Genomic DNA, 26,402 nt, shown 5'->3' with positions numbered 1-26,402 from the left:
GAGGGCTGAGCAAGAACTATAACTGGAAGTTTCGATGAATAGTTTGGAATCAGATAGTTAAGTATTCTTCTAGAAGGAGATGTAGTTGCAGTATAGGCTATGAGTTGCAGTTCATAGCTTTTTTTCAACAACGTCTTTTGTCTTTTCAAAAGATGAAATTATATAACTTATATATATTTCTTGTGTTATTGCACAAAGACACAATTGACAATATATTAGTAATCTTTTATACATCAAAAATTAGAAACAGACGCCACGAGGTTATTGCTAGTTTAAAAGTATTATCATCCTCAGAAGAGACCCACAAAGCTTGTTACCCCTTTTTCCTGAGTTGTGGTATCCTTCTTTTCTTGTTTTGTATAGAAATGTATGGCAGTTATAGCGTAAGTTTTTGCTTATCTGAGACAAAAGAAAAACAAGTGCACGTGAACAATGTACTCGCGCCTTATTCCCGTTTTCGGGGTTATGTAAATGTAACTCACAAGGTAGTTGTACTCTATTCATGCAAATGAAACTGGGTACTGCCTTTTCATTCCGATCTAACAGATCTTGAAACAAGGAGAGTTGAAGGCTGATATTGTGGAGTAGGGCTTATCTCCGTCGAGTGCTTTGCTGTCTCCTTCACCTACATTTGACTGAAACTTTTTTTTTCCGTCGTTTTTCTTTACTTAATTTGTTCATCTTAACTGTGGCGTCAATTGTATTATATTGTACTGTTTCAAACATAAGAATAGAGACAAGCCACCTTTACTAAAAGAGATCCAATTAACCAAGGTTAGCCATTTTCCCGATCTTTTTGCGCAATAGAGCCTCGGTCCGGAGTTAAGCTATTCCGGAACGGTGTTAGGGAGTAACTTTAATTGCAAAAATGTATTGAGCTATTCGGTTGCGACTGATCTTCTTGTTGTGATGGGATTTGCCAAAACAATAATCTACAGCTAAAGCCACTACTCTGCTTTACACATCGTGTACAATGTGTGACTCAGTAGAAGCTGTGATCGACAATCATCTTGATCTCTGTTCATACTATAACACTTTGGCTTCAGAAGTTCCAGTACTCCTTGATACGTGTCTTCCAATCTACTTGCTTCCTTGATTTCACGTAGTCTCACGTACCTTACCTGCTACTCGGCTAGTCTCTCTATGCTTCATTTATGTCTTTCTTGCGCTTCCTTTCCAACAGAGAATTAAAATGAAAAAAATCTACACACACACACACACTAAACTTTGTTGCAAAAGTCTTCCATCACCTAAATGACAAATGCTATAGACCTTCACTTGTTCAAAGATATATCACCAATACAGATAGTCATACTTATTGTTATAAAGGTTTACTCAGTCAGCAATGTCTCACCTAATGTATTGATCAAAATTGCAAGATTGATTGAGCACAAACATGTGGTTGATCCTGACCATCAAAGTTTAATAGTGTTGTCTGATCTAGAGAGTCTACGACAATTTTTCAATGACGAAGCATGTTTTAATCAACTTCTGGCAATGTTGAGCCTGATTCAGTCGATTGAAGATTTGGATCGCGTTATGAAAGAGTTTAAAGAATTGGTCAACCATGAGGAACTCAATGACAACGCGAAAAAGTTCACCACTCTGTCATTATTTGGAGCTTTCATTTTACAAACGTGTACATTTTACGAGCAGCTTGACTTTCATCAGACCATTTGCTTGTATCAGCTGTTGGATCAATTCCGTGGAACTCAACCTGCAAGCAACAAAGGCGAGTTGGAGAGAGCTCTTGATGCTCAACTTGCAAAGTTCAACTTAAATCCACCAAATGAAGTACATGTATCCACATCCAAGCCCTATTTGGACCAACTAATTAACGAACAGGTGACTATATTGGAAACGTTTGGGACTCCAACCCCACCGTATTTGAAGGAGATAATGCGATTAATGAGTTCAACAAGAGGATCGATTGAGAATATGGGTTTCAATCATGTACCTAACTACTACTACTTGCTTTACTTGGAAAATTTGGCAAACTTGGACTATAATGGAGCAGTTGATTCATTACATCAATATTTCGACTATATGGTAAGTAACAACTCGAAATATTTTTACCACTTTGCCTTAATATCCAAAGCATCTTTACACCAGTACTTTGGTGAAGATCAAAAGGCAATAGACAGTATTGAAGAGGCGGTGAGTGTTGCGCGAGAGAATAAAGACAATGCTACCCTTACTTACATTTTGAGTTGGTTCTGTAATTTTATGCACCACAAACCACATTTATGGGCCAACCAATCATTATTTAACAAAACCAGTGGTGATAACTTACTAGAGTTTATCATCAAGAAAAGCTCCTCGGTAAATCAGCTGTTGTTGGCAGTGAATCTAGGATTTGAAACTATACATATGATGAATAATCTGCAACGTGTTGCCACATACATGGCCAATTTGGTCAAAACAATGTACGTAGCAGTGAATGACCTGAAAGCGACATTTTCTCGAAGTGCTGCCATCTCATCCACTGCTTGGGATAGATTGGGTATAGCCTCATTGAGTGAGGTTTATAGCGACATTGCTCTTGATTATAGTGAGAATTCCTCCGAGAATATCACCCTAGAGGCCAAGAGATTATACCATCAGTTTCAAAAGGGAGTCAATTGTGAAGAAGCTTATCTACAGATTCTGAGTTTGTCACCTCACGACAGTTCGTTGAGAAATGCTATAAGGATTCAGACTTTACTAATGCAAATAAAATTGTATCTTCAGCAAAAGAGGCTCCGGAAAGCGAAAGAAGTTATTGATGTGTTGATTTCTAGCAATATCAAGGACATAGCGGTAAGGAGTGAGGTTTTTTTACTCGAAATTGAAATTGATATTGAATATGAAAATTATACTCAAGCATTGAGCAAGATCAACAAAATGCGGTATTGTGATGATTACACTGTTTTGAAATTACATTTGCTAAAGTGTCAAATATTCAATCGATCAGGTGCAGTTCCGTTATCGCTACTACTTCAGGTAATATCTTTAAGCAAGAATTATGGTTTTGCTTCTTTATTGGTTGAAGCTACTATCTTGCTTTTTTCCACTTTGCACAAGCACGGATACGATGAGGAAGTAAAGAAATTTGCCGATTCCATAATGCCTATAGCATTCACTTATGGCGATGAGAATCTAATTCGTCTGGCACTCGAAATAGTCAAATAAATAAATTGCTATAATCTCAATTGTCTATCCCTATATATTTATGCTTCACTTTTACTCCCTCTTGCTGTGTTCTTCAGCATCCATTCTGGCAAGAATAAGCAGCGCACTTTTCAACTGTATCACATTGGCAACTTGTTTAAAAAACCAGATGGGGGCACTCAATACCGCCGTAACCGTGCCAAGCCAGAAAAAGCCATAGTAGTGCAAGTACACAGCAACATAGAAGAATTCATTCACGGCACACACAATAAACAAAACCTTTCGATTTGTATAGTACAAAGAAAGCAACTTGGACTGTGTTGCATCAACATTCTTGTGTGACGTGGATCCAGCAGACAACATTCCATACATGTGAATATAATGAGATGCCAAATCCAAACTGACCAACAACTGCCACAAAATAAAGTACCTTGGATACAAGATGGCCAAATAAACAGTCAAACTAGCTGTGGCACAACGATCAGTAACCATGTCCAAAACTGCTCCAAATCGTGTTCCTTGGTTGAACTTCCTTGCAGCATAGCCATCAAATGCATCCAAGAATCCAGATATACCATAAAAGATTAATGTGGCCACGGGGTGACTAGGCATGAGAAGAAATGAAATGATAGCTGTAATTATACGCAAGTACCCGATCAAGTTGGGGATATATAGGAGTATTGTTTCCACTGTGACTTCTCGGGTGCGTCCAGGAGAAGTGGAAACTGGTTTCGTGGGCATGGTTAGTTTAGGTTATGTGGAAAATGCAAAAATCAATGCCTGGGGAGGGGGTGGTTTGCGGATGTTTGCGGCAGCAGCGGTAGCAGTGGCAACTTGAGCGAGGATGGATTATACTGTTAGTTAATGCTTCCCTTGAGTGAATGACACAGTAAATGCTAATGCGACGTCTGGAAAAGAAACACTTGAGTTCAGCGATGGGTCGTTTCAATGATATCTATTTTGATTAAAAGAGTTTTCACTCTTTTTCGGTTTTCTCTCGTTTTGACAGGATTGTGTTGAAGAAGCCGAAAAAAAAAAAAAAAAAAGAAAATTTTGTTCAACCAATGCAATTGAGTGAAATTTCACACTAATCTTAATACCATCTGATGACTGACTTTGTTCATTACGAGGTTGTTCTCACTTTGAAAGACAATAGTACCGCCAGAGGAACAATTTCTCACGTTGATAATGAACTGATTACTTTATCCAATGCTTTGACTTCGACTGATAGAAAAATCCAACCACTGCTTCAGTTTTTGAATGCTGATGTTGCCGATTTGAAAGTGACCCAACTTCCTCCTTTCAAAGCCAAGTCCAATGATCTGAAGAAGAATAAGAAAACGAGAAATGAGGAGATTGTGGATGACGCAATTGTGTATTCCTCGAAACCTTCTAGATCCAACACACCGAAGCCAGAAAAGTCAAGAGCCAGGACAAAGTCAAAAAATGAAAGTTCAGATTTGGAACCTTCGATTGATAATGTAAAGAATGAGGAGTTTGATTTCGAGGCAAATTTGGCTATGTTTGACAAAAAGGCTGTATTTGAAGATTTCAAGAAAAATGATCATACAAGTATAAATGATAGATTAGTTGGACAGAATAAAGTAGAGAAACCGGCAAAACAGAAGAAACAAAAGTATGAAAACGACGAAATGGTATTACAGGATGTTGCCAAGGATAATTGGGATCAAATTGGAAAATCAATAGAAAGTTCAAGAACTACTACGCCAAAGGCTGATGGTGCTAAAAGTCAAAGCAAAGCGCAACGCAACCAAACTGAGTCCAAAAATAGAACCTATAAGTTGGTCAATTCGGAAGATGCATCCCCCGTCCAGTCAGCTTCGCCAGTTCAACTTTTGGAAATTGAGCGCCTTTCGGCAGACAATTTTAACATTACGCCTGCAATGATGGCTGAAGTATGTGCTACGAATTTGAGCAAATTAATAATTGACCGTTGTCTTGGTGGATCAGTAAGATTGAGCAATAAGAAGAATCACAATTTGCCCCCATTGGTTCTTTTGTTGATTGGTAGTGGACGGTGTGGAAGTAGGGCTTTTGCCACAGGACGTCATTTAAGCAATCACGGTGTTAGAGTGCTAGCGTTTGTGATATCCTCGGACGAATCAGACACTGAGTTGCATCATCAATGGAGAATATTTGAATCTGTTGGAGGTAAAGTAGTCACATCCAATTTTGATCTTTTAATTGATATAATACGAAATCAGTTGAATACCCCAGTGGAACTAATATTGGATGCCCTACAAGGATACGATGACCATTTGGAAGATATCTTTTATGAACCACAAGATAGGAAAACGTTGTCTTCGTTGGTTGGTTGGTGTAACTCATCTGAGCAATCAAAGGTGATGTCATTGGACATACCTTCAGGAATCGATGGTGGTTCCGGAATGCCTGATAATGGGTTGAAGGTGGACTGTTCGTGGTGTATTTCCATGGGATTGCCTTTGAATGGTCTTCTTTTGGCTTACAAGAACAACTATCTTGGTGATGACATTACGCACTATTTGGTTGATGTTGGAATCCCAAACAAAGTGTTTCAATCGAAGCCAAATTTGAGAAAGTTTGATAACTTCTGGCACACAGCTGAGTCAAGTATAAAGTTGGATGTAGATATCCTGTAGTATATAGATTTTGTTCATATCCTCGTAATGCAAAACTAGAACGAAAAAAGAAAAGCAAAAAAAAAAAATAACAAACAAACTTCACCAGATCCATCAAGGACTTCATACGTCAAAATCCACCACTGTTTCTATTAAATGTTTGAACTGGATTCTAAAGATAGGTTTAGCAATTGGGGTGCGGCATCATCGTTCAGTGCGAGAAGCAATGGGGCGAGTAAAGCTCCATCGTTCTCTAAACCAGGAGCAGGAAATATCTACCGATTCAATGAATCAAGTAGTGGTTCCAATGAGGAAGGTGTATCACTGAAGAAGAGCTTTAATCTTTTTGGAAACTCATCCAATATGGCAAAACTGAATCCGTGGAGTCAAATTGATACATCGTTAAATCTGAGTGAGGTTAATGGAAAGTCTCAGGTCGAAAATACCAACCTTCCATCTGGGTTACACCGTTATGGAGACATTCACGGACACGTTAACCCTCAAAACAATCCAAATGTGCTTAGAAGTGATCCACCACCAACAAACCTCACTATTCATAGAAAGAATGGGATAGCTACTTTTTCAATTGAGAAGAGCAACACTTCGTCACTGACACCAGTGCCACACACCAGCGATACTTCCGCTCACCCCAAGTCGAGACTCGGAAAGCTATTCAGTTACTTTAAGAGAGAGAACAAGGATAGAGTTAAAGTACCATCCATTTTCAAGACACCCAATGTTACGCCCAAGATGCTATCCAACCCATCGTACAAGGCGATCGACACCAGACGCACGGGAAGTATGAGAAGGCTTATTCTCAAAACAAAACCAATAAAGTATCACTTGATTGATGTGAATAAGGTGTTGAGTTCAAAGAGAGGTGTGGCTGTTAATGTATCGGCTAACAAGTTATTAACTCAAGAACTGGATGAAAATGGAGTACAGGATGTGGATGAAGAGGTGGAATATAAACCATTTACTGCAACAGTTAATGACCAGTCCAAGCAAGAGGTGGAGGCCAATAATTTGGTGGAAGAAAAAGAGGAGAATAAAGAATCCTCAGTGCAACAGTATAATGGGTATTGGACATATCCCTCTATTGATCAGCTCTCGCAGATGGAACCTTCTAGTCTTGAAGAAGTGCATAATTTCATTATCGGAAGAGTTGGATATGGCCAAATTGCATATGACTACCCTGTGGATTTATCAAGTGTCGTTTCTAGTACCGAAGAAAACGGTACACTGATAGCTGAAGAACTTTTTGATAATATTGTCATATTGAAACAATCAGCGGTCTTAGTTTACAAAGATGCAAAAGAAAAGCCACTCTTGGGAAGTGGGTTAAATGTCCCTGCAACAATTACCCTTGAAGGAATCAAGCCAAAGCCAAGTTTATCCATGGAAGAACATATCACCTTCCTAAAACGCCAGATTGGTATGGAGTTTGTGACTTATGACCCAATAACACATGTATGGGTCTTCAAAGTTAAACATTTCAGTGTTTGGGGTTTGGTTGATGAAGACGACCAGAGTCAGAAAGATTTGGTGCTGTTGAAAAGAAAACAAGATTTGAGAGAGGCAGAAGCTTTAGCTGAATATTCAAAAATGTACTCGGATAGCAGCTTTGATCAGGAAGTGAAGAAACAAAAGTTGAATGAATACTCAAAGGCTGTTCCTGGTGGCTGGGGATCAGCTTTCCCTCCGGATGACAGTTTATTAAAGCTTAAGCGTTCTCTTGTGACAGATGAAATTGCTGAAGTTTTGAATCGGTATAGAGAGCTTGAGGATGATACCATGGCTGGTAAAGTTGGTGGCATCACTATAGATTCTGATTCTGATGAGGTAGAAGAGATTGATGAGGTAAAGTTGAATGCATACGAGCCTGTTATTACAGATGTCACTGTTTTTGATGAAATTAGAAATAAAACTACTTATCCAACTACGGATAACTGGTTACTACAATTGGAATTAGCAAATCAGTACAATTCGGCGATGGCGCCAATGGCACCCGATCGTGACTTTTCAAAAGGTGCATTAACCATGAGCAAAGTTGATGAGGTGCTTTTCGCCCATAATGAAAAGAAAAAGAAGACGGGTGATAAGGGCATCAAAAGGTCCAAGGTGCCATTGAAAGACATTGCTGAAAAGGATATTCAATCTATTATTGATACATTGATCAGTGAGTGTGAGTTTACAAAACTGTCCAATCTGATGCCCCAGCTCGAAACTAAAGGATTAGCTTTTGCCAAGTTTGTCAACAAAAATGACAAATCTTTTCATGCATTACAAATTGAATTGGCCTCGATTTTGTTTGACAAAAATGATGAATCAAATGTTGAGAGGTTAGAGCTACTTGGCAAGTGGCTTCAAAAATATAATGAATCTCAAATAGCCGATCTTCTTGAGGAGCACAAGTTGGACGACTTGTATTGCATATTCCTTTACTTGTGTGTGGAGAAATACGAAGAGGCTACTGATAGAGCATTGAAATCAACGAACGACCATCTTGCTGCTATTCTTTCAGTCTCTGGTGCAGATAATCGCCTCGTTAAGGATTTGTGCTTGGAGCAAGTGGAGATATGGCAACAAGAGCGCTGGAAGGAATTTATTCCAAAGTCGTTAGTTATGGTTTATCAACTACTAGCCGGTCAAATAGACAAGGTTGCAAATAATTTATCGTGGAGTATTGTGATGGGTATTCATTTGTACTATGGTGATGTTCAATCTATCAATGATGTGATCGATAGCCTTAAATCTGACCTACCCGAAGACGATTCATCAGCAGACATGTTTAGATTGTTTGTGAATGGTGTGAACTATACTTCTGTGCTGAGTTCCGGTTTGAGTAGTGCGATGAAGTGGCTTTTCTGTCTTGTGTTGGCTGATTCTAACGATGATAGCTTGGCTGTCTGTCTTGGTGATTCATTGGAGAACGCGGGATTATGGAAGGAAGCTTTAACGGTGTTTACATCTATTAAGGATGAAAATTCAAAAGCTGAACTTATTCGTAACTTGATAATTACGAAAACTGAAGAGGAGTACATTGGTGAACACGATGAGAAATATTTGACTACTGTCTTGAAAGTGCCAAGATCGTTGATACATGAAGCAAAGGCATTGGAGAGAGAAAATGCAGGTGATTACTGGAGTGAAGTGAATGCATATATGGAGGTTGAATTATGGAGCAAAGCACATGAAACAATTGTCTCACATTTGGGTCCGCAAACGGTAATCAAGAATTCAGCACTGGATATTGATAAGCTTTTGAAAGTTATTGGCCAGTTCCCCAAACACGGTGCTAACATTCCATCATGGAACAAAGGTGTTGGTATTTATCAAAATTACTTTAAACTAATCAGCAATACATATGATACTGAAGTGATTGTTTTTTTGATTGAAGTTTTGCCAGCTAGCAAACCGCAAACAGCAGAAGAGAAATTGGCAATCAATATTATAGCCAAGTTTGTTGGAGATTTGGCTTTAGAAAACAAGCAATTATCTGACACTCAAAGACAGAAGTTGTTGAGCTTACCATTGGACAATATCAATAAAGAATATTTCCAGTTGAGATTATCTAGAAGCTAATAGTATTAATACACAAAGAATAGTAGATTAGATTTGCGCTACCAAAGCCGATTACAAATATCAAAATTTCTTTTTTAGAAATCATTCTTTTCCATTCTTCTTTACTCTTTGGAGAAATGTCACCTAGTCAACAGATCCAAGATGCTATAAGTAGCAAGTTGAAAGAAGCGGAACCAGAGCACTGTCCTGGTCCAGAGTCTGAGACCGCGGGGAAAGATGATGCATGCAAAGGATGTGCAAATCAGGAAATTTGCTCTTCTCAAATACCAAAAGGCCCCGATCCGGATATACCTTTGATCAACAACAGATTAAGAAACATTCAACATAAAATACTAGTTCTTTCAGGGAAAGGTGGTGTTGGTAAATCCACCTTCACGTCTATGCTTGCGTGGGCTATTGCTGCCGACGAAGAGTTGGAAGTTGGTGCTATGGATTTAGATATTTGTGGTCCATCACTACCGCGTATGCTTGGAGCCGGTGAGAATGAAAGCATACATCAGTCAAATAGTGGATGGAGTCCTGTTTTTGTTGCAGATAACTTAGGTCTAATGAGTATCTCCTTTATGCTTCCTGATAGCGACCTGGCGATAATATGGCGAGGTGCCAAAAAGAATGGTCTAATAAAGCAGTTTTTGAAGGATGTAGACTGGGGTGAGCATTTGGATTATTTGTTAGTGGACACTCCACCAGGTACTAGTGATGAGCATTTGTCAGTTACCTCGTTGATGAAGGAAGTTGGTATCGATGGTGCGTTGATTGTTACAACGCCTCAAGAGGTGGCTTTATTAGATGTGAGGAAAGAGATTGATTTTTGTCGAAAAGCAAACATAAAGATTCTAGGATTGGTTGAAAACATGTCGGGATTTGTATGTCCAAATTGCCAAGGCAAGAGTCAAATTTTCAAAGCTACAACTGGTGGTGGTGAAAAGTTGTGCAAAGAGTTGGGCATAGATTTCTTGGGGTCAGTGCCTTTGGATCCACGCATAGGTAGGGCGTGTGATGAAGGGGTGTCATTTTTTGACTTGTACCCTGATTCACCTGCTTCTACGGCAATATTGGACGTTGTTGATGGTTTGCGAGATAAAATTGAGTTAAACATGAATGGTCTAAAGTTGGAGTAGACAAGAATATCTGCTGTGTGTCAAGGCAAGCTTTATAGAAGAAATTACTATGTGTAGCTTCAGTCTGATCTGAACATTATAGAAAGGGGATACACTGAGGGTAAAATGCATGTAGAACAATCAGGAACGCATTGAAATTAGCAGTCTCTGAATGCGATCTCTAACTCCCTAAGCTGGCACTTTAATTACTCGTATAACTTTCTGGCGCAAAATCAGAGATTTTCAAAAAATAAAAGCGCAACAATTTTTATCTTTGAGCCACATCATCAACAAAAAAACCGTGACTAGCAAAAGGGTAGAGAGATGTACTTACTATGTCCACTATAGAAGATGTTATTAAGTTAGTTCCCGCATTCAAAGAGTCACGATTAAATTCATTGTACTCCAACTTTCAAAAGAGCAAACAGTTGAACCCCGAAGGTTATCAAGCCAACATCCAAGCTTGGAAATCCTTATTCGTCAAGATCATAACATCAGACCAATTTGAGCCAGAGAGTGTTGTGTCTATCCCTACTTATAATCCAAACTTGGAAGAATCACTCAGCTTGCATCCATATAATAAACCTCAGAATTTGAATTGCATTATACAGGAGTTTGTTGATGATAGGTTTCTAATTCCAGCGTCACTTTATCTCTCTGCAAAGGAGAACTATCTTGTTACAACCAGTGGTCAATTCAGTGTGTCGCAATATTTATCCATAAATGCCTGGCAGCAATGGCGAGCGTTAAAGAATTATTCAGTGATCAAACGAGGGAGATTGGTGGATGATCGGTTCATCTACTGTGATGAATTAGTGAGATTTGGACAGAAAGTGGCGAATTTAATTGAAAGGAAAGTCAAGGGGGACGCCTACTCGAGTATATTGTTTAATCATACCTTGCTATTTGATGAGTTATCAAAACACTTGACCATTACCAAGACCGATTACGACTTGTTGTTGAAGTACTTGTCTCGTGACATTGGTTTACTTCAAACAAAAGATGTTGATGGGCATTTATACATAAAGATTTCCCAAGAAGCGATAACTCAAGAGGATGAAGCTGTTGTTCAAGTGAAACAAACACTCAAGAACCTTGAAACGAGGATCAAGGAAGTCGAAGACAAGTTGAGCAGTATTGATTTTAAGTCGGTCTTGAGTCTACCCAAAGATGCACAAAAGTCAAGCTTGCGACAAAAGATGGCTACAAAGGCAAACTTGGTTAAGCTATTGGATAGAAATATCAACCTTGAAATGGAAATGACGACCTTGTTGCAAAAGATTAATGATTCAAATTTCAACTCCGTGTACTTTTCCGTGTTGGAGAATAGTGCTAAAACTTTATCCAAGCTCAATAATAGGTTAAAAATTGATGATATTGATCGAGTAAAGGCTGATATTGATGAAGAGCTTTCTAAGGAGCAAGAAACTAGTGACGCGCTTGTTGGTGATGCAAATGATGAGGATGTGGATGAAGAGTTGAATAGAATGATTAAGGAGCAAGAAGGGGAGGGTAAGACTACAGATGAGAAGGAGAATACCACAGAGTATTCTGAAACCACAGATAAAGAGCGAGATCTTTTAAGAAAGTTGGAGAATTTAACCGTCAAGGATGATGAGAAGAAGAATCCTCAAGAACTGTCCGTGAAGAACGACGCAAAGGAAAAGCCACAACAGGAGTCACCTGTCAAGGTAGCATCTCTTGAGTAGTTTGCACAAAGTAGAGTAGCCAATTACATAACTATTTTTTTTAAAAAAAAAAGTTTATTATACATATATTAGCTCTTTTATCCTAGAATTTGTAGAATTTGTTGGGTTAAATTATACAATTCCACTTTTGGATCTTCGTATTGGTCATCGGAATTGACTTGTCCATTCCTATTATCACCTTGATTCAATTGCAGCTGTGAGTTACTCATTTGTTTGATTCCTGTGAGTATTGCTTCATCTTCTTTAATAAAACTATTAAATTCGGGACTATTAGATTCCAACAATTGCAATATCGTCCACAAGGCAATGTGTTCAAAAGTAGCACTTCCCAGCTCCAAGAATCGGATCAAAAATCCATGTATACCTTCATTTGGGTGTTGCCAGTTGTTCAAGATGTACTGTTTGTGATCGGGTGATACTCTTGAGCACAAATTGGCCAATGCAGCGGCGGAGTTTCCACATACTTCCCCATTCTCAGAAAACGTTAGTGGGATCAAGACATCAATAATGTGTGCTTCGTACAATTTTGGTTTCAAGTCATCAGCTAATGCCAAGATTGCAAAACATGCGCTAATTTCCAGTTGTACTGATAAAGGTACTTTCAACACCAAGTCTTTGCATTTATCAACAGCTCCAGCTGCCAACAAGGCAGTTCTATTCTTTTCGCTAGATGCTGCCAAATTTCTCAAAGTAGACACTGCATGACATTGGATTTCTTCTGAATCGGTGTAATCTAACAAATCCACCAATGGTTTCAAAAATCCTGCTTCGATAATTAAAGCCTCATTCAAAGGGTGGATGGAGATATTTCTAATACAGGCAACAGCAGCAAGAATTAATGGTTGGTGGTTACATGTCAATAATTGTACCAAGTGGGGTAACCCTCCAGCTCTAACAATTTCAACTTGATATCCGCTGTCAGAAGCCAAGTTTCTTAAAGCTAAAGTAGCTTGGCATTGCACTCTAGGTGACGGACTGTCCATCAAATTCACCAATTGACTAACAAGTTTAGGTTCAGTGTTTGCCAATTTCCTTCTATTCGTTTCATCCACGGCGATATTAGACAATGCTGTAGTGCAATAATACTGTACATCTGCATCATCGTTTGATAACAAAGACACCAACACGGGCACTGCACCTGCATTGACCAACTCTTGTCTATTTTCACCCAGATGTGTCATGTTCAAAAGTGCACCAGTTGCGTTTCTTTGAACTCTAATATCCTTCAGTTTGGCCAATTTTGTCAAAGGTATTAAAGCTCCACTCTTGGCAATCTTGGATTTATTGTCATCTTGTGTGGCCAAATTAGTTATACAGCCCACAGCATTGCACTGAACCTCGATATTTGTGGACATCATTTGTCTAATTAATGGTTCTAATCCACCCATTTCAACAATGAGAATTTTATTTTCAGTATTGACAGCCAAGTTACCCAAAGCTCCACAAGCCGCCCTTTGAACTTCCGAGTCATTCGACTGAAGTAATATGAGTATAGGTTCTAGTACATCTCTATTCACCTCTCGAACATCCTTTTCGGTAATTTCAGCAAATGCTAAAGCCGCACTTCTTTGCAAGTCAATATTCTCAGAATATACCAATGTACTAAGAGCACGCAATGGTCCGTTGCTAAAGAAGTCAACGTCTGACCTGTTTTCCAAGTATTGTAATAAGGCGGATATCGCCTCCCTCTCATTCTCGGCTAATAATAGTTGATTTTGGCTGCCGTCTCCGCCTTGTCCACTTAAACAACTACAGCAAGCTCCCATAATGATAAGATTGGTAGTGGGTTATAACTGATGATGAATTCGAGCTGATAATCGGGGTAAAATTAATATCTTTTTTTTTTTTCTTCCTTGAGTTGTTGGATTGCTGGTTAAACTAAACTGCTAAAGAAAAAAAAAAAATGCTCTAAAGTTCAACTTGAATTAAAACACGTCAACTGTGGGTGGGTGATGACTAGTAATGATAAACGTGGATAGTTGATATATTGAGCAAAAGGGTTTGTTTTGTTCTCTGTTTAATTTGCCCCCCTTTAAACTCGTTTAAAATTGTGGACTTCTGGAAGGAGTAAAACAAAAAAAGAAAAAGAGAGGAATTTAGTTTGTTTCTGTTATCTCTCTCTCTCTCTCTCTCTCTCGTCAAAAGACGTGTATGTGTGCATGTCGTAAAACTCAATGTCGTACAAAACAAATAACTGACAAAAGAATATAGTCATCTGACATTCACGTGTTTATCACGTTATCTATATGGAAGAGAAAGAAAAAGTTTCATACAAAAAAAAAAGAAACAGTCAACGGTAATTTACGCTTTTCTTTCAGTACATTTATTGACAACACACCGTTACGTGACTCTTCTTGAGTCATTTCTAATAGACATTAATTCATAGGAAAAATGACATTGAAGAACAGTACTTGGATTGATAGAACTAGGGAACTTCTGCATGTTATAGCAGACCCTTTTCTACAGGATCACAACAAAACATGTTTGGATGAAAATATCAAAGCTGAATACTTTTTAGATGAACCAGAAAATAAGGTTGATGCGTATCTCAAAGGTACTATAATAAAATCTATGGAGTCATCACTTTTTCTTCCACCTGAGATAAGAGAGCGTCGAAAAAGGAAACCAGAGGAGGATCTACAAAATGAGTTGAAAGCAAAGCTTCGTCGTAGCGTACAATCGTTACGTGGGTTAAAGAAAGGACCAATAGTTCCTTCGCTAAAGACTCAAGATCAAATAGACAAAGATGAAATGGAAGAATACCTTTCATCAGGCATAAACCAATTGGAAATATTGTCCATGCCTGAACATTATCCTTTGAAAACACAATCAGTCTGCTCATTGACAGAACTTTACTACTTGACTCAAACACTTGCCTCCAACAAACTACTTCCTGGAAGTCATAAGGCGTTGATGACGGAAAATTACGAATTGGCATTGTTGGAAGGTAAAGTCGCGGTCTTGTATTCTCGTATTGAGGAATTGAAAAGACAAGGCAAATGGTCTTCAAGACAGCCTAAAATATATAATGATCCATTTATTTCAAGGACAGGCAGACCAAATAAATCCCAGCTAACATGGGACTACTTGTTAGAGGAAGCAAGATGGATGGCAGAGGATTTTCGAGAGGGGAACAGGTTTAAGAAGTATTGCTGTGTGATTATTGCTCAAGCAGTACAAGACTACTGGCTGCTTGGTAAGGAAGCAACTTGCATAAAGAGAAAGGCAGTGCAATCCTTGACTGAGAGCACTGAGGAAGCAAATGATGATGCAATGATTACAGACGCTCCGTCGACTGAAGCTGTAGCCCCATCAACTGAGGCTGTGACACCTTCCGTTGATCCCAAATTACTTACTGAACATAAAATGGAAGAACCTGAAGAAGCAGCGGCTAAAAAGACAGTGTCTGACGTTTTCTCATCCGTCTTTGCCAAAACCAATTCCACCGCCTTTGTAAATCTTGAGGATTTGAATAAGCATGCAAAATCTATTGTGAAAACATTTCCAAATCACATTGCCTTCAGTGCTAATAACAAGGGTATAAGCAAGGAACTAGAGCCACGAGATCCGTCTTTAACTGCGGTTTCCAAATTATTTTTGCCTTTTGAAAAGGATCAAGGTTGGCACAAGATTGTGTTGAGGAAAAGTGGCGCTCATAAATTGGAATTGCACAAACCACCCGAATACCAGAAAGGAGTATTTGGCGTTCAAGCACATCGTAAGTTCCATTATCTCAAACCACCCAAACCACCTTTGTTGGCAAACATCGAGCTTAGGTCTCCAACGATCTGGCTGCCGGAAGATGACAAGAAGCTCATACATTACGTGGCCGAGTTTTGTTTCAATTGGGACCTTATTTCGGAGCATGTTCAAGCAAGTTCGTTTGCACCCAGCCTAAGAAAATACGAGTCCAACATTGAACGAAGAACACCTTGGCAATGCTTTGAGAGATATATTCAACTTAATCAAAAGTTTCAGTTCTCCGATATGAAAGGTAGCTATGCGTTCCATGCTCAGCAATGGCTAGAGCAAGCCCACAAAACACAACTGACTACGAAAAGACGGGTTTCGCCTCTTGGAGTTGGTTCTGATTCCATGCAAAGAGGACACCGAAAGTTACGTTGGGCATCTATGTTTGATGCAATGCGAAAAGCCATGAAAAAGAGAGAAATTGCACTTGCCAAGATAAACCATCGAAGGAGTACTACCGATGTGCCGCCAAATGCCCAACCAGGTGCAGTTGTTAATGGTGATAAGCGTGTCAACGCAAGTAAAACTCCAACACCAGCAGAATTGGCCAAGTTGAAGTATGAGCGGGATAAGTCCATACAGCAAAGCTCGCGAACTAGGCTTATGGCAGCAGTTGCTCAACAGCAACAACAACAACAGCAGCAGCAGCAGCAGCAACAGTTTCCGCAGCAGCAGCTTCCACAACAGCAACCACCCCCACAACCACAGCAGCATCAACTACCTCAGCAACAGTTGTCACAGCAAATTCCTCAACTGCAGCCAATTCCGCAGCAACAACAAATTCCTCAGCAGCACACGCCTCAACAACATCACCCTCAAGTTCCACCTACCCAACAAGCGCGCGTACCTCTGCAAGGTCAACACATGGATCAGCGAGTTCAGCCAAACCAACAACAGATTCAGCAATTACAGCAGCTGCAGCAACAGCTTCAACAATTACAACAACAGCAACAACAACTTCAGCACTTGCAACAACAGCAGCGACAGGTTCCCCCTCAACAACAAGTTCACCCTCAGCAACAGTTTTCGCCCCATCTGCAGCTGCAGCTGCCTAGTTTACAGCAACAGCAACTATTGCAGCAAAGACAACAACCTCAACAACCACACGTACAAAACCTGCAACAACAAATGCAAAGTCGTTTTCAAAACCAAGCACAGTATATGCAAGCAAACTCTCCTGATTTTCTGTCGTCAGCTCCAACCCCACGTCCTGAGCAAATATTACAGAGAGCTCAACGTGCTGCTTTGAATGGCTTGTCATCGCAGACTCAAGCCACTGTTAGAGATGTTCAATATCCACAGAACCAGATGAAAATTCCAACGACCAAGGATGGAAAGCCGTTGACGAACGAGCAAATACATCAACTATTGCAAATGGAAAAGCAAAGACGACTTTTGCAGCAGCAGCAGCAACAGCAACAACAGCAACAGCAACAGCAGCAATTGCAGAATGTAGATTTCCAGTTATCTCCGAATATGGGAATTGCTTCATTACCGCAGGCACCAATTTCGCCACAAGTTCATCAGCAACAGCTAGCGGCGAGCTTGAACAATTCGTCGATGCCTATCGGCTCTCCAAATATGCAATATCTGCCAAACAAACCTGATGGTCAGAAGAGTACTGCTTATTATCAGAGACAGGTACAGCAGCCTGTGCCACAAGCACAAGCTTCTCTGCCCAACCTTCAGCAAAAGCCCATGCCACAACAAGTTAGACAACAAAGGCCCAGGATACAATTCCCTCCCGCCCAAATATCGGCAATCATTAACTCCATACAGACGCAGAACCCAACATATACGAAAGAGCAAGTGACAAAGTTGGCAGCTCAGTACTTGAACAGTCTCCATCAACAAGCACAGAATAGAGCAAACAAGAGTGCGCAAGTGCAAGCACAAGCACAAGCACAAGCACAAGCACAAGCACAAGCGCAGGTACATGGTGGAATGCCACTACAACAAGGTCAACAGTTTCGGGACCCAAATTCTGGAGCAAATAGCAGAACTAGCGCAACTGCTAGTCCTCAACTGAGTCACGCTCACCCTCAAAGTCAAGGCTGATAGGTGAATCTAAGTAGGCTGTTCATAGACGATTAATAAAACAGTGGTTTTAATTTTTTGTGCTACCAATTACAAATTGATTTTTGACTCCTGTAAATTAAAACTGTAGAGATAAGAGGAGCAACAAGCGACAACGATTGTGTCACTTGCTGTTCAATAGTGTCGTGACTCTGTAGCGGCCCTTGCGTTTGCATTTATAGCTTTTGCCCTGTCCACTTGCTCCTGTGTGGTGATAATAAATTCCTCTTTTTTTGCATCAACAAATAAATTCGCTTTCTCCATCATCACAACCGCCTCATCCCAATGTCTTTAACAGAAACAAATCTCGACAACACCTTGCCTCTCTTAGGTAGAGGAAAAGTCCGTGATATATACCAAATTGACCCATCTACTTTATTATTTGTCGCCACGGATCGTATATCAGCTTACGATGTCATTATGGAAAATGGTATCACCGACAAGGGTAAATTATTAACCAAACTTTCTGAATTCTGGTTTGACTTTTTGCCCATTGAGAATCATTTGATCAAGAAGGATATCTTCAAGGAGTACCCAAAATTGGAAAAGTATAGAGATCAATTGCAAGATCGTGCTTTGTTGGTGCGTAAATTGAAGCTCATTCCATTGGAAGTTATTGTTCGAGGATACATTACGGGGTCCGCTTGGAAAGAGTACAAGAAACTGAAAACAGTTCACGGGTTACCAATAAAAGAAGAATTGGTTGAATCACAAGAGTTTAAGACACCAATCTTCACTCCTTCAACCAAGGCGGAACAAGGAGAACACGATGAAAACATATCTCCTGCTCAAGCGGCCAAGATCGTTGGCCAAGACTTGTGTGACAGATTGGAAAAAGTGGCTATTGATTTGTACGTCAAGGCTAAGGAGTATGCAAAGACCAAAGGTATAATTATTGCTGATACTAAATTTGAATTTGGATTAGATGAGAACGATAACATTGTATTGGTCGATGAAGTGTTGACTCCAGACTCGTCGAGGTTTTGGAATGCCAAAACTTACGAAGTTGGCAAGTCTCAAGACTCTTACGATAAGCAATTTTTGAGAGACTGGTTAACTAGTAATGGATTGAATGGTAAGGATGGAGTCAAAATGACTGACGACATTGTTGAAAAAACTAGAGAGAAATACATTGAAGCGTATGAACAGTTAACTGGAGATAAATGGAAATGAAGGATGCATGCTTAATTTATTCGGTATTTACGTATTTCCATATTTTTTTGTCGTTCGTATTCGTCAGTAACCCTAAACTTTGGAGTTTCACTGGTTGTGTTTAAATTTCTCATTCGTAGAATATTCATATCTTCAAAATCTCGAGGACCACGAGGTCTTGATTTTAATCTATCATTAACTTCTTTTTCAACTACTGACCAAAACTCTTTTTGGTATGCTAATCTTACTTCTTTTGCTTCCAAGACTAATGCTTGCTTTTTTAGATTAAATTCCTCAATCATGGTATTTTCTATTTTATGCAAATGGTTCTCCTTGTCACTTATTTTGCTCTCACGTTCACTCAACTTTAATTCCTTTTCCTTGCATCTTGTTTCTCGTAGTTGTATAAATTGGTCCTTCTTTTTCAACTCTTCACTCTTGTTGATCAATTCGTGTTTTAAAGAGCTTAGTGTCTGGTTATACTCTTTCAATTCCATTTCTTTTCGTAAAAACTTTATGCTCAAGGAGTTGATCAAGTCATAACATGTGGGACGGAGTTCAGGGTCAACGGTTATGCATTCTCTAATAATGGACCTCAACTGAACAGAATAGAAATCCGATATTGGTGGGATTGTTCCACGCTTGATCTTTGCTTGAAGTTGTAGATGCGTTTTTGCTTGAAATGGTGGGTGCTGGTTACACAACTCGTACAATACACAGCCCAAGGACCAAACGTCACAGACTGGCAGGTAGGGTTCATCCATCAACACTTCAGGTGACATATAATAAGGTGTTCCAACATAAGTTTTAGCAAAGTCATTCGATGTAGTTAGCATTTTAGCTAATCCAAAGTCTCCAACCTTGATTACACCGCGTTCGAGGAAAATATTGTCTGGTTTGATATCACGATGAATTATTACCGACTCTGAGTTGATTTGGGGAGTGTCATCACCACCGTGTGCTGCATCCTTGAACAACTCTACTTTTGGTGCATCAGACCCATAATGGCACCGGTACAATGCCGATAATGTTTGTACCAAGACTTGCCATATAAACTCTTCAGGTACGTTTTCGTCATTATGTTTGAAATCTTTAATCAATTGCGATAAATCACCTCCAGAACAATACTCCATGTATATGTGTATGGTTTTAGAAGCTATGATATGATCATGTCTATAGTATCTCACTATGTTATTATGATTCAATTCTTTGAGTATACGTAACTCGGATATGATTTGGTTTCTCTCTTGAGCATTCATTGACTTATATTCAATTTCCTTGCGAACAAGGATTGAATTGTCTAGCTTGTTGCGGACCTTGCGTACTGTACCGTAGGATCCTTTGCCTATTATTTCAAGAGGCTCATAGTCATTACTCATTGTTGCAGCACTGGGGAATGAGTGATTTCAGAAAAGTGTATATTTAAAAACTTGCTTCATTGGTTTTTGAAATTTTTCGCCATTTGCAAAATAATTCCTCAATTGGGTGAAAATGAAAACAAAGTCACAAAAGGAAACAGAGACAGCGCAAACCTCCCATACGGAAATGCGCTTTACAAGAGGAAACCTATTTTGGCAACGATTTGTATAATAACTATAAATGTTTACAAATAACAGCTACTTAGGTCCACTCATCTAGGCCCACTTTCCTAACAAACTCATAAGTATTAAACCAGCAATTAATGCAACCATAGCCAACGAAGTATGAAGTGCTCCAGCATGGCGCAAGTTTCCAAACAACCAATCACGGGCCCACATTTCAATCAACCCGGTCCATAACAAGACACCGGCTGAAAAAGAGTCCAACGTACCCAATGCTATGATGGTTGATGGGTCATTTCCGTTGAATTTGTGAAGTGTACCAATACCAATTGCCATACCTACTGGAGTTATAATGGCATAAATTGCTGCCATGAGCATCTTTGACCACACTGAGCTTTTTAATTCAATGATTCTTGAACCGAGAGCCAAGCCTTCGAAAAATTGATGAAACACAATGACAATGAATAACGTGATAAAAAAAGAGTCAGCAGCAACAACCAAGGTAATACCAATCAAAATGGAATGGAAAACAATTCCTGCTTCAAGGATGATAACGGAGAGCTTATCATGCATCGCGTTAGAAGAGCCATGAAGTGACATTGTCTCTTCATCATCTGAGACTGTCTTTGTAGCAACTTTCATTGCTGCGTCATCTTCAGATGAATTTTCCTTTGCAGCTGGAAGTTTATTCAATCGATGAGATAAGAACCGATAAGCAATGTATTCAATCACAAATGCAAGGAAAATACCTGCCATAGTTATTGAAGCTCCAGTTGCCTCATATGCCAAATGTATACATTCGTTGGACCACATCAAAAAGGCATGAGTTAATAAATGAACAAATGCTGTTGAGATAATTACTCCAGTACCAAATTGTTTAATAATAGTGATTATCATATTTTCTGAAGACATTTTAAAGACTGAACGCAATACCATTGGACCAAATGATCCAATTGCACTTGTTACCAAGATCACGAATAAAAGTCCAATCCTCAAAGGAATATCGTAGTCTCTGTCAACCCTTTCACAGGTATCTCCATTTGCCCCACGTACTGTATTTCCATTGGCATCAACACAGTGTTCGACTCCTGCATGGAAATGACACGATACACCTGATGTTGTGCTTGATTCTGATGTTGTGCTGCTGGCTTCATCAACCTTGACAAACTGCAATTTCTCGTCTCCATTCTTACAGTGAACCTCTGTTCCATGTAAATGGCATCCAGTGTAGTTCGACTGTGGGTTGTCTTGCTTTGGCTCTATATAACCTTCCTTGCCTTCCCAGTCAATACAGTATTGTGTATCGCCGTGCATGTGACATCCAGTGACAGTCGTATTTGATGCTCCATGCTCATGATCATGGTCATCCTCCTCATCAACCTTGACAAACTGCAATTCCTCATCTCCATTCTTACAGTGAACCTCTGTTCCGTGTAAATGGCATCCAGTGTAGTTCGACTGTGGGTTGTCTTGCTTTGGCTCTATATAACCTTCCTTGCCTTCCCAGTCAATACAGTATTGTGTATCGCCGTGCATGTGACATCCAGTGACAGTGGTGTTTGATGCACCATGTTCGTGCTCGTCTTCATGCTCGTGGTCATCCTCCTCATCAACCTTGACAAACTGCAATTCCTCATCTCCATTCTTACAGTGAACCTCTGTTCCGTGTAAATGGCATCCAGTGTAGCTCGATTGTGGGTTGTCTTGCTTTGGCTCTATATAACCTTCCTTGCCTTCCCAGTCAATACAGTATTGTGTATCGCCGTGCATGTGACATCCAGTGACAGTCGTATTTGATGCTCCATGCTCATGATCATGGTCATCCTCCTCCTCGGCCCTTGCACCAAGAACTCTAAATCCATTTCCCAATGTTTTCCCAGTAGCAGGATTTGCACAAATCCTGGTTGCAAGGATTGCAACTATGGAAATGCTCGTAAACTCTGTGAATCTCATTCTTTGAGCTTTTTATTTGCCGAAAGTGCTTTTGTCTTGTGAAAGTCATTTGGAACCAAAGCATAGACTGAGTTCGACACGATCAGCTATATAGTGATTTGATAACCACTATCATTTCTCTTCACTGTACTTTAGTAGCTTTCCATTTGGTGATGCCAAGCAAAAATACCATTGGTAAATAAGAAAAAAATTTAAAAAATTCACTTAACAAGATATTTTGAACCTCATTCCTCTGTAACTAAATTAGAGGTGGTTCTTTCGTAAAGAAGATTGAATTGACATTATTTGTGTTGCAATTTTTTTTTTCTTGGAACTGGGTTACGAGATTGATTTCCAGATTCTTGGGATGTCCCTACTCTTTGAGATCATCTTCACCTTGCTTCAATTGCTTTAATAGCTTCGTTTGTTCCGCAGCTCTTCTTCTGTTTCTGTAGTATCCTCACCATGAACCAACTTGACTCCTCCAACAGAAAAGACGAATGTTTGAAATTAAAGTTGTTGATATTTCTGTGATTGATTTTATTTTCTTGGTTTTTTTCGCAATTAACCACCAAGGTGAAGAAAAAGAAAACTTGAAAAAGTTCATTTCCAAAAGCATAGATTGAAGAGAATAGCAGTATGGAGTTGTGATGCCCTTTGGGTGAGAATAAGTGAAATGAAATCAGTAATTTGGTAAACAGTCGGGGAGTAACAGTAAAAGTAAATCTTTCTGCACAAAATCTACACAAATATCTTTCAACTACAATGATGATAACGTATGAGCATCTTTATAAGCTCAACACATAAATAGTGACAGGTGAGACTACAACTTCATTTAATAAAACTTTATTCTGCTCTTGTTATGCATCCATTGGATTGACTCCTATGCCGTAGGCTGCAATTGGAATGAGCTGCTACCAGTTCCAGTGCCCAGACGCGTGACAAAAATTTTTGTAAAATATTCTCGCGTCTTTTGGATAATAAACAAAAACAAAACTAATTTTATTGCTTTCTCTTTGAACTGCCCTTGATCTACTAGTTCTACACTCCTATAGTCATGTCTTCCAATATAGATGTGAAGTTTGCTGGAACAGGCAATGAAAAGCAATTTATTAGGCAATTAGGTGATAAAGACCCATCCACCATTAGGTTCCTTGATCATAACAACAAGGACTATTTCACATGTTTAGAAGCAGACGCTGAGTTGATTGCAGATGAAATATACAAAACCAGATCAGTCATCAAGACTTCTGATAAAACAAAGTATGTCACTATATCACCACAAGTGTTTCAAAATGTCTTAAAGTTTTGCTTATTGGAGAAGCAATTTAGAGTGGAGATTTATAGCAACAGGACTTATCAGTTGCTAGTCAGTGGAACTGCTGGTAATCTTGAAAGCATCAGTAAGGAATATGGTATAAATTTTGAGTTTCAGGACTGCTCCAGCTCATCTATTGCTGCAGTCAAGTTGCATGGAAATGCGGTGGGAGTTTGTATCATTGAAGACAACAAGATCCATCTCTGTGAGTTTGAAGATAACGACTTGTACTCGAACTTGGAAGGATTGTTATTACAATTTGGTATAAAGGAAGTTGTTTTGCCTAATTTGTCTGAAAAGAAGCTTTTGCAAGTGATTAACAAAATTGGTAATATTGTTGTGAGTACAATTTCTGCTTTCAATACCAAAAATATTGAACAAGATTTGGTAAAGCTATTGGAAGAAGACAATATTCAAATGGTGTTTTCGTCAAAAGGTATGAAGTTGACGGAGTATACACTTTCGTTATCGTGTTGTAATGCCCTTGTTGCATACTTGGAATTACTTGAAAACGATGAGTCCAAAAATTTCACCATTGACAAGTACGATTTGTCAGCCTATATGAAGCTAGACTCCTCCACAATCAAAGCTTTGAATGTATTTCCTGAATTTAAATCTACTTCAATAAACTCCATTTTTGAGCTCCTCAACAGGTGCAAAACATCTGGTGGCTCGAGATTGTTGTCCCAATGGTTGAAACAACCTTTGACCACTGTTGAAGCTATCGAAGAACGTCAATCATTGGTTCAAATATTGATGGATGATGCAAGTTTGAGGGTTGCTGTGCAGAATGTATTGGCACAGGTGCCAGATATTAGGAGGTTATTGAAAAAAATGACAATTGCAGTTAGCAAAACCGGCAATGAGAATAAGAAGTTGGAAGACTTGGTGAGATTGTATCAGTTGGTGCTTGTATTACCAGACTTGATTGAAGTTTTACAAGAACAGGGTGATTTAGTTACGAAGTACTGGTTAGATCCGATTTCAAAACACCATCAATCTTTACTAAAGTTTCAAGAGCTTATTGAAACAACTGTCGATCTAAAAGGGTTGAGTGACCTCCATTCCAATTTTGACATCAGACCTGAGTTTGATGCTTCATTGGTATCGATAAATGAAAAGAAGCAGTCTTCACTTGCCCAAATTAAGCAATTGCATTTGCAAGTTGCCGACGACTTGAACATGGATCTGGAAAAGAAATTGAAACTAGAGCAACATCAACAACATGGATATTGTCTTAGGCTCACCAGAAACGACTCTGTTGTTTTAAGAAACAATAGAAACTACATTGAATTACAAACTGTTAAAGCCGGAGTTTACTTCACCACTACTGAGATGAGGAAGCTCGCACAACTTTACGCAAACTCATGTGATGAATACAATGTCAAACAACGTGAGTTGATTAGAGAAGTGCTTTCCATCTCATTAACATATCAAGGTGTTTTCTCGGCCTTGAGTTTAGATCTTTCTCATTTGGATGTGATTACCAGTTTTGCCAATGTGGCTCTAGTTGCTCCAACAACATTTACCAAGCCTAAATTGATCCCTATGAATTCAAAAGAGAGAAGAATCAAACTTCATGAATCGAGACATCCGTTGCTAGAAGTACAAGACGAAGTTGACTTTATTCCCAATGATGTTCTGATGGGTGCCAAATTCTTCAATATAATAACAGGTCCAAATATGGGAGGTAAGTCAACATATTTAAAACAAATTGCCACTACTGGATTAATGGCACAAGTTGGCTCATTTATACCTGTACAACTGGGTGCTGAGTTGCCGGTTTTTGATGCAATTTTGTCACGAGTTGGAGCCGGAGACTCACAATTGAAGGGTTTGTCAACGTTTATGATTGAAATGTTGGAAACATCGTCCATTTTAGCAACAGCTACTTCAAACTCGTTGTTGGTTATTGATGAATTGGGAAGAGGAACTTCTACATACGATGGTTTCGGACTTGCATGGTCGATCCTGGAACATCTTATTCAGACCAAGAAGTGTTTTGCTCTATTTGCTACTCATTTCCATGAATTAAACAAACTTGCTGAAAAATATCCCGATGTTGTTGAGAATTTACATGTTGTTGCTTATGTTGAGAATAAAGATGATATTACATTGATGTATAAGATTGAACCAGGAATTTCGTCCAAATCCTTTGGTATCAACGTTGCTGAAATGGTGAAATTTCCAGCCAAGATTATCAATATGGCTAAAAGGAAAGCTGATGAATTGCAAAATGATGAGAATTTGAAAAAGAGCCGAGTTGACGGTAAACAATTGAAACAAGAAGTGGAAGAGTTGAAGTCAGTTTTGAAAAAATGGAGACAACAAAATCATGACGATGTATCAGCAGCAAGTGAAGGTTTAAAAGAGTTGTTGAGAAATTCTACCAATGGATACATTTCAGAGTTGATTCAAACTTTATAAATAAAATCTATACTCTCTAATAAAATGTCTATTGTAGTTTG

The 26,402-nt window shown here is 39.1% G+C and overlaps 12 protein-coding genes across 12 annotated transcripts; 8 read left to right on the top strand and 4 right to left on the bottom strand. All coding sequences in view use genetic code 12, as the record gives it.

Annotated features, from left to right (window-relative positions):
- Positions 1–1,254: 1,254 nt before the first annotated feature.
- On the top strand, positions 1,255–3,171 carry I9W82_001923 (anaphase promoting complex subunit 5; the record flags this gene model as incomplete). Its single annotated transcript, XM_067690722.1, has 1 exon — positions 1,255–3,171. The coding sequence occupies one exon, from the start codon at positions 1,255–1,257 to the stop codon at positions 3,169–3,171; it is 1,917 nt and encodes a 638-aa protein (XP_067549159.1).
- A 51-nt stretch (positions 3,172–3,222) lies between these two features.
- Positions 3,223–3,891, bottom strand: I9W82_001922 (CDP-diacylglycerol--inositol 3-phosphatidyltransferase; the record flags this gene model as incomplete). Its single annotated transcript, XM_067690721.1, has 1 exon — positions 3,223–3,891. One exon carries the CDS (start codon positions 3,889–3,891, stop codon positions 3,223–3,225), a length of 669 nt encoding a protein of 222 aa, XP_067549158.1.
- A 365-nt stretch (positions 3,892–4,256) lies between these two features.
- On the top strand, positions 4,257–5,792 carry EDC3 (Edc3p; the record flags this gene model as incomplete). Its single annotated transcript, XM_067690720.1, has 1 exon — positions 4,257–5,792. The coding sequence occupies one exon, from the start codon at positions 4,257–4,259 to the stop codon at positions 5,790–5,792; it is 1,536 nt and encodes a 511-aa protein (XP_067549157.1).
- A 135-nt stretch (positions 5,793–5,927) lies between these two features.
- I9W82_001920 (nucleocytoplasmic transporter) lies at positions 5,928–9,356 on the top strand (the record flags this gene model as incomplete). Its single annotated transcript, XM_067690719.1, has 1 exon — positions 5,928–9,356. One exon carries the CDS (start codon positions 5,928–5,930, stop codon positions 9,354–9,356), a length of 3,429 nt encoding a protein of 1,142 aa, XP_067549156.1.
- Positions 9,357–9,472: 116 nt separating this feature from the next.
- Positions 9,473–10,477, top strand: I9W82_001919 (Mrp/NBP35 family ATP-binding protein; the record flags this gene model as incomplete). The annotated part of the gene is made up of 1 exon (XM_067690717.1): positions 9,473–10,477. One exon carries the CDS (start codon positions 9,473–9,475, stop codon positions 10,475–10,477), a length of 1,005 nt encoding a protein of 334 aa, XP_067549155.1.
- A 314-nt stretch (positions 10,478–10,791) lies between these two features.
- I9W82_001918 (uncharacterized protein) lies at positions 10,792–12,165 on the top strand (the record flags this gene model as incomplete). The annotated part of the gene is made up of 1 exon (XM_067690716.1): positions 10,792–12,165. The coding sequence occupies one exon, from the start codon at positions 10,792–10,794 to the stop codon at positions 12,163–12,165; it is 1,374 nt and encodes a 457-aa protein (XP_067549154.1).
- Positions 12,166–12,242: 77 nt separating this feature from the next.
- Positions 12,243–13,931, bottom strand: VAC8 (protein anchor; the record flags this gene model as incomplete). Its single annotated transcript, XM_067690715.1, has 1 exon — positions 12,243–13,931. The coding sequence occupies one exon, from the start codon at positions 13,929–13,931 to the stop codon at positions 12,243–12,245; it is 1,689 nt and encodes a 562-aa protein (XP_067549153.1).
- A 625-nt stretch (positions 13,932–14,556) lies between these two features.
- On the top strand, positions 14,557–17,973 carry VID21 (Vid21p; the record flags this gene model as incomplete). Its single annotated transcript, XM_067690714.1, has 1 exon — positions 14,557–17,973. One exon carries the CDS (start codon positions 14,557–14,559, stop codon positions 17,971–17,973), a length of 3,417 nt encoding a protein of 1,138 aa, XP_067549152.1.
- A 303-nt stretch (positions 17,974–18,276) lies between these two features.
- ADE1 (phosphoribosylaminoimidazolesuccinocarboxamide synthase) lies at positions 18,277–19,164 on the top strand (the record flags this gene model as incomplete). Its single annotated transcript, XM_067690713.1, has 1 exon — positions 18,277–19,164. One exon carries the CDS (start codon positions 18,277–18,279, stop codon positions 19,162–19,164), a length of 888 nt encoding a protein of 295 aa, XP_067549151.1.
- An 11-nt stretch (positions 19,165–19,175) lies between these two features.
- On the bottom strand, positions 19,176–20,522 carry KIN3 (serine/threonine protein kinase; the record flags this gene model as incomplete). The annotated part of the gene is made up of 1 exon (XM_067690712.1): positions 19,176–20,522. The coding sequence occupies one exon, from the start codon at positions 20,520–20,522 to the stop codon at positions 19,176–19,178; it is 1,347 nt and encodes a 448-aa protein (XP_067549150.1).
- Positions 20,523–20,777: 255 nt separating this feature from the next.
- Positions 20,778–22,637, bottom strand: ZRT1 (Zrt1p; the record flags this gene model as incomplete). Its single annotated transcript, XM_067690711.1, has 1 exon — positions 20,778–22,637. One exon carries the CDS (start codon positions 22,635–22,637, stop codon positions 20,778–20,780), a length of 1,860 nt encoding a protein of 619 aa, XP_067549149.1.
- A 1,036-nt stretch (positions 22,638–23,673) lies between these two features.
- Positions 23,674–26,361, top strand: MSH2 (mismatch repair ATPase; the record flags this gene model as incomplete). The annotated part of the gene is made up of 1 exon (XM_067690710.1): positions 23,674–26,361. The coding sequence occupies one exon, from the start codon at positions 23,674–23,676 to the stop codon at positions 26,359–26,361; it is 2,688 nt and encodes an 895-aa protein (XP_067549148.1).
- Between the last annotated feature and the right edge of the window lie 41 nt (positions 26,362–26,402).

Source organism: Candida metapsilosis (genome assembly GCF_017655625.1).
Source record: "Candida metapsilosis strain BP57 chromosome Unknown scaffold2, whole genome shotgun sequence".
NCBI classification, from domain to species: Eukaryota; Fungi; Ascomycota; class Pichiomycetes; order Serinales; family Debaryomycetaceae; genus Lodderomyces; species Lodderomyces metapsilosis.
This window is presented reverse-complemented; position numbering and strand designations above follow the sequence as displayed.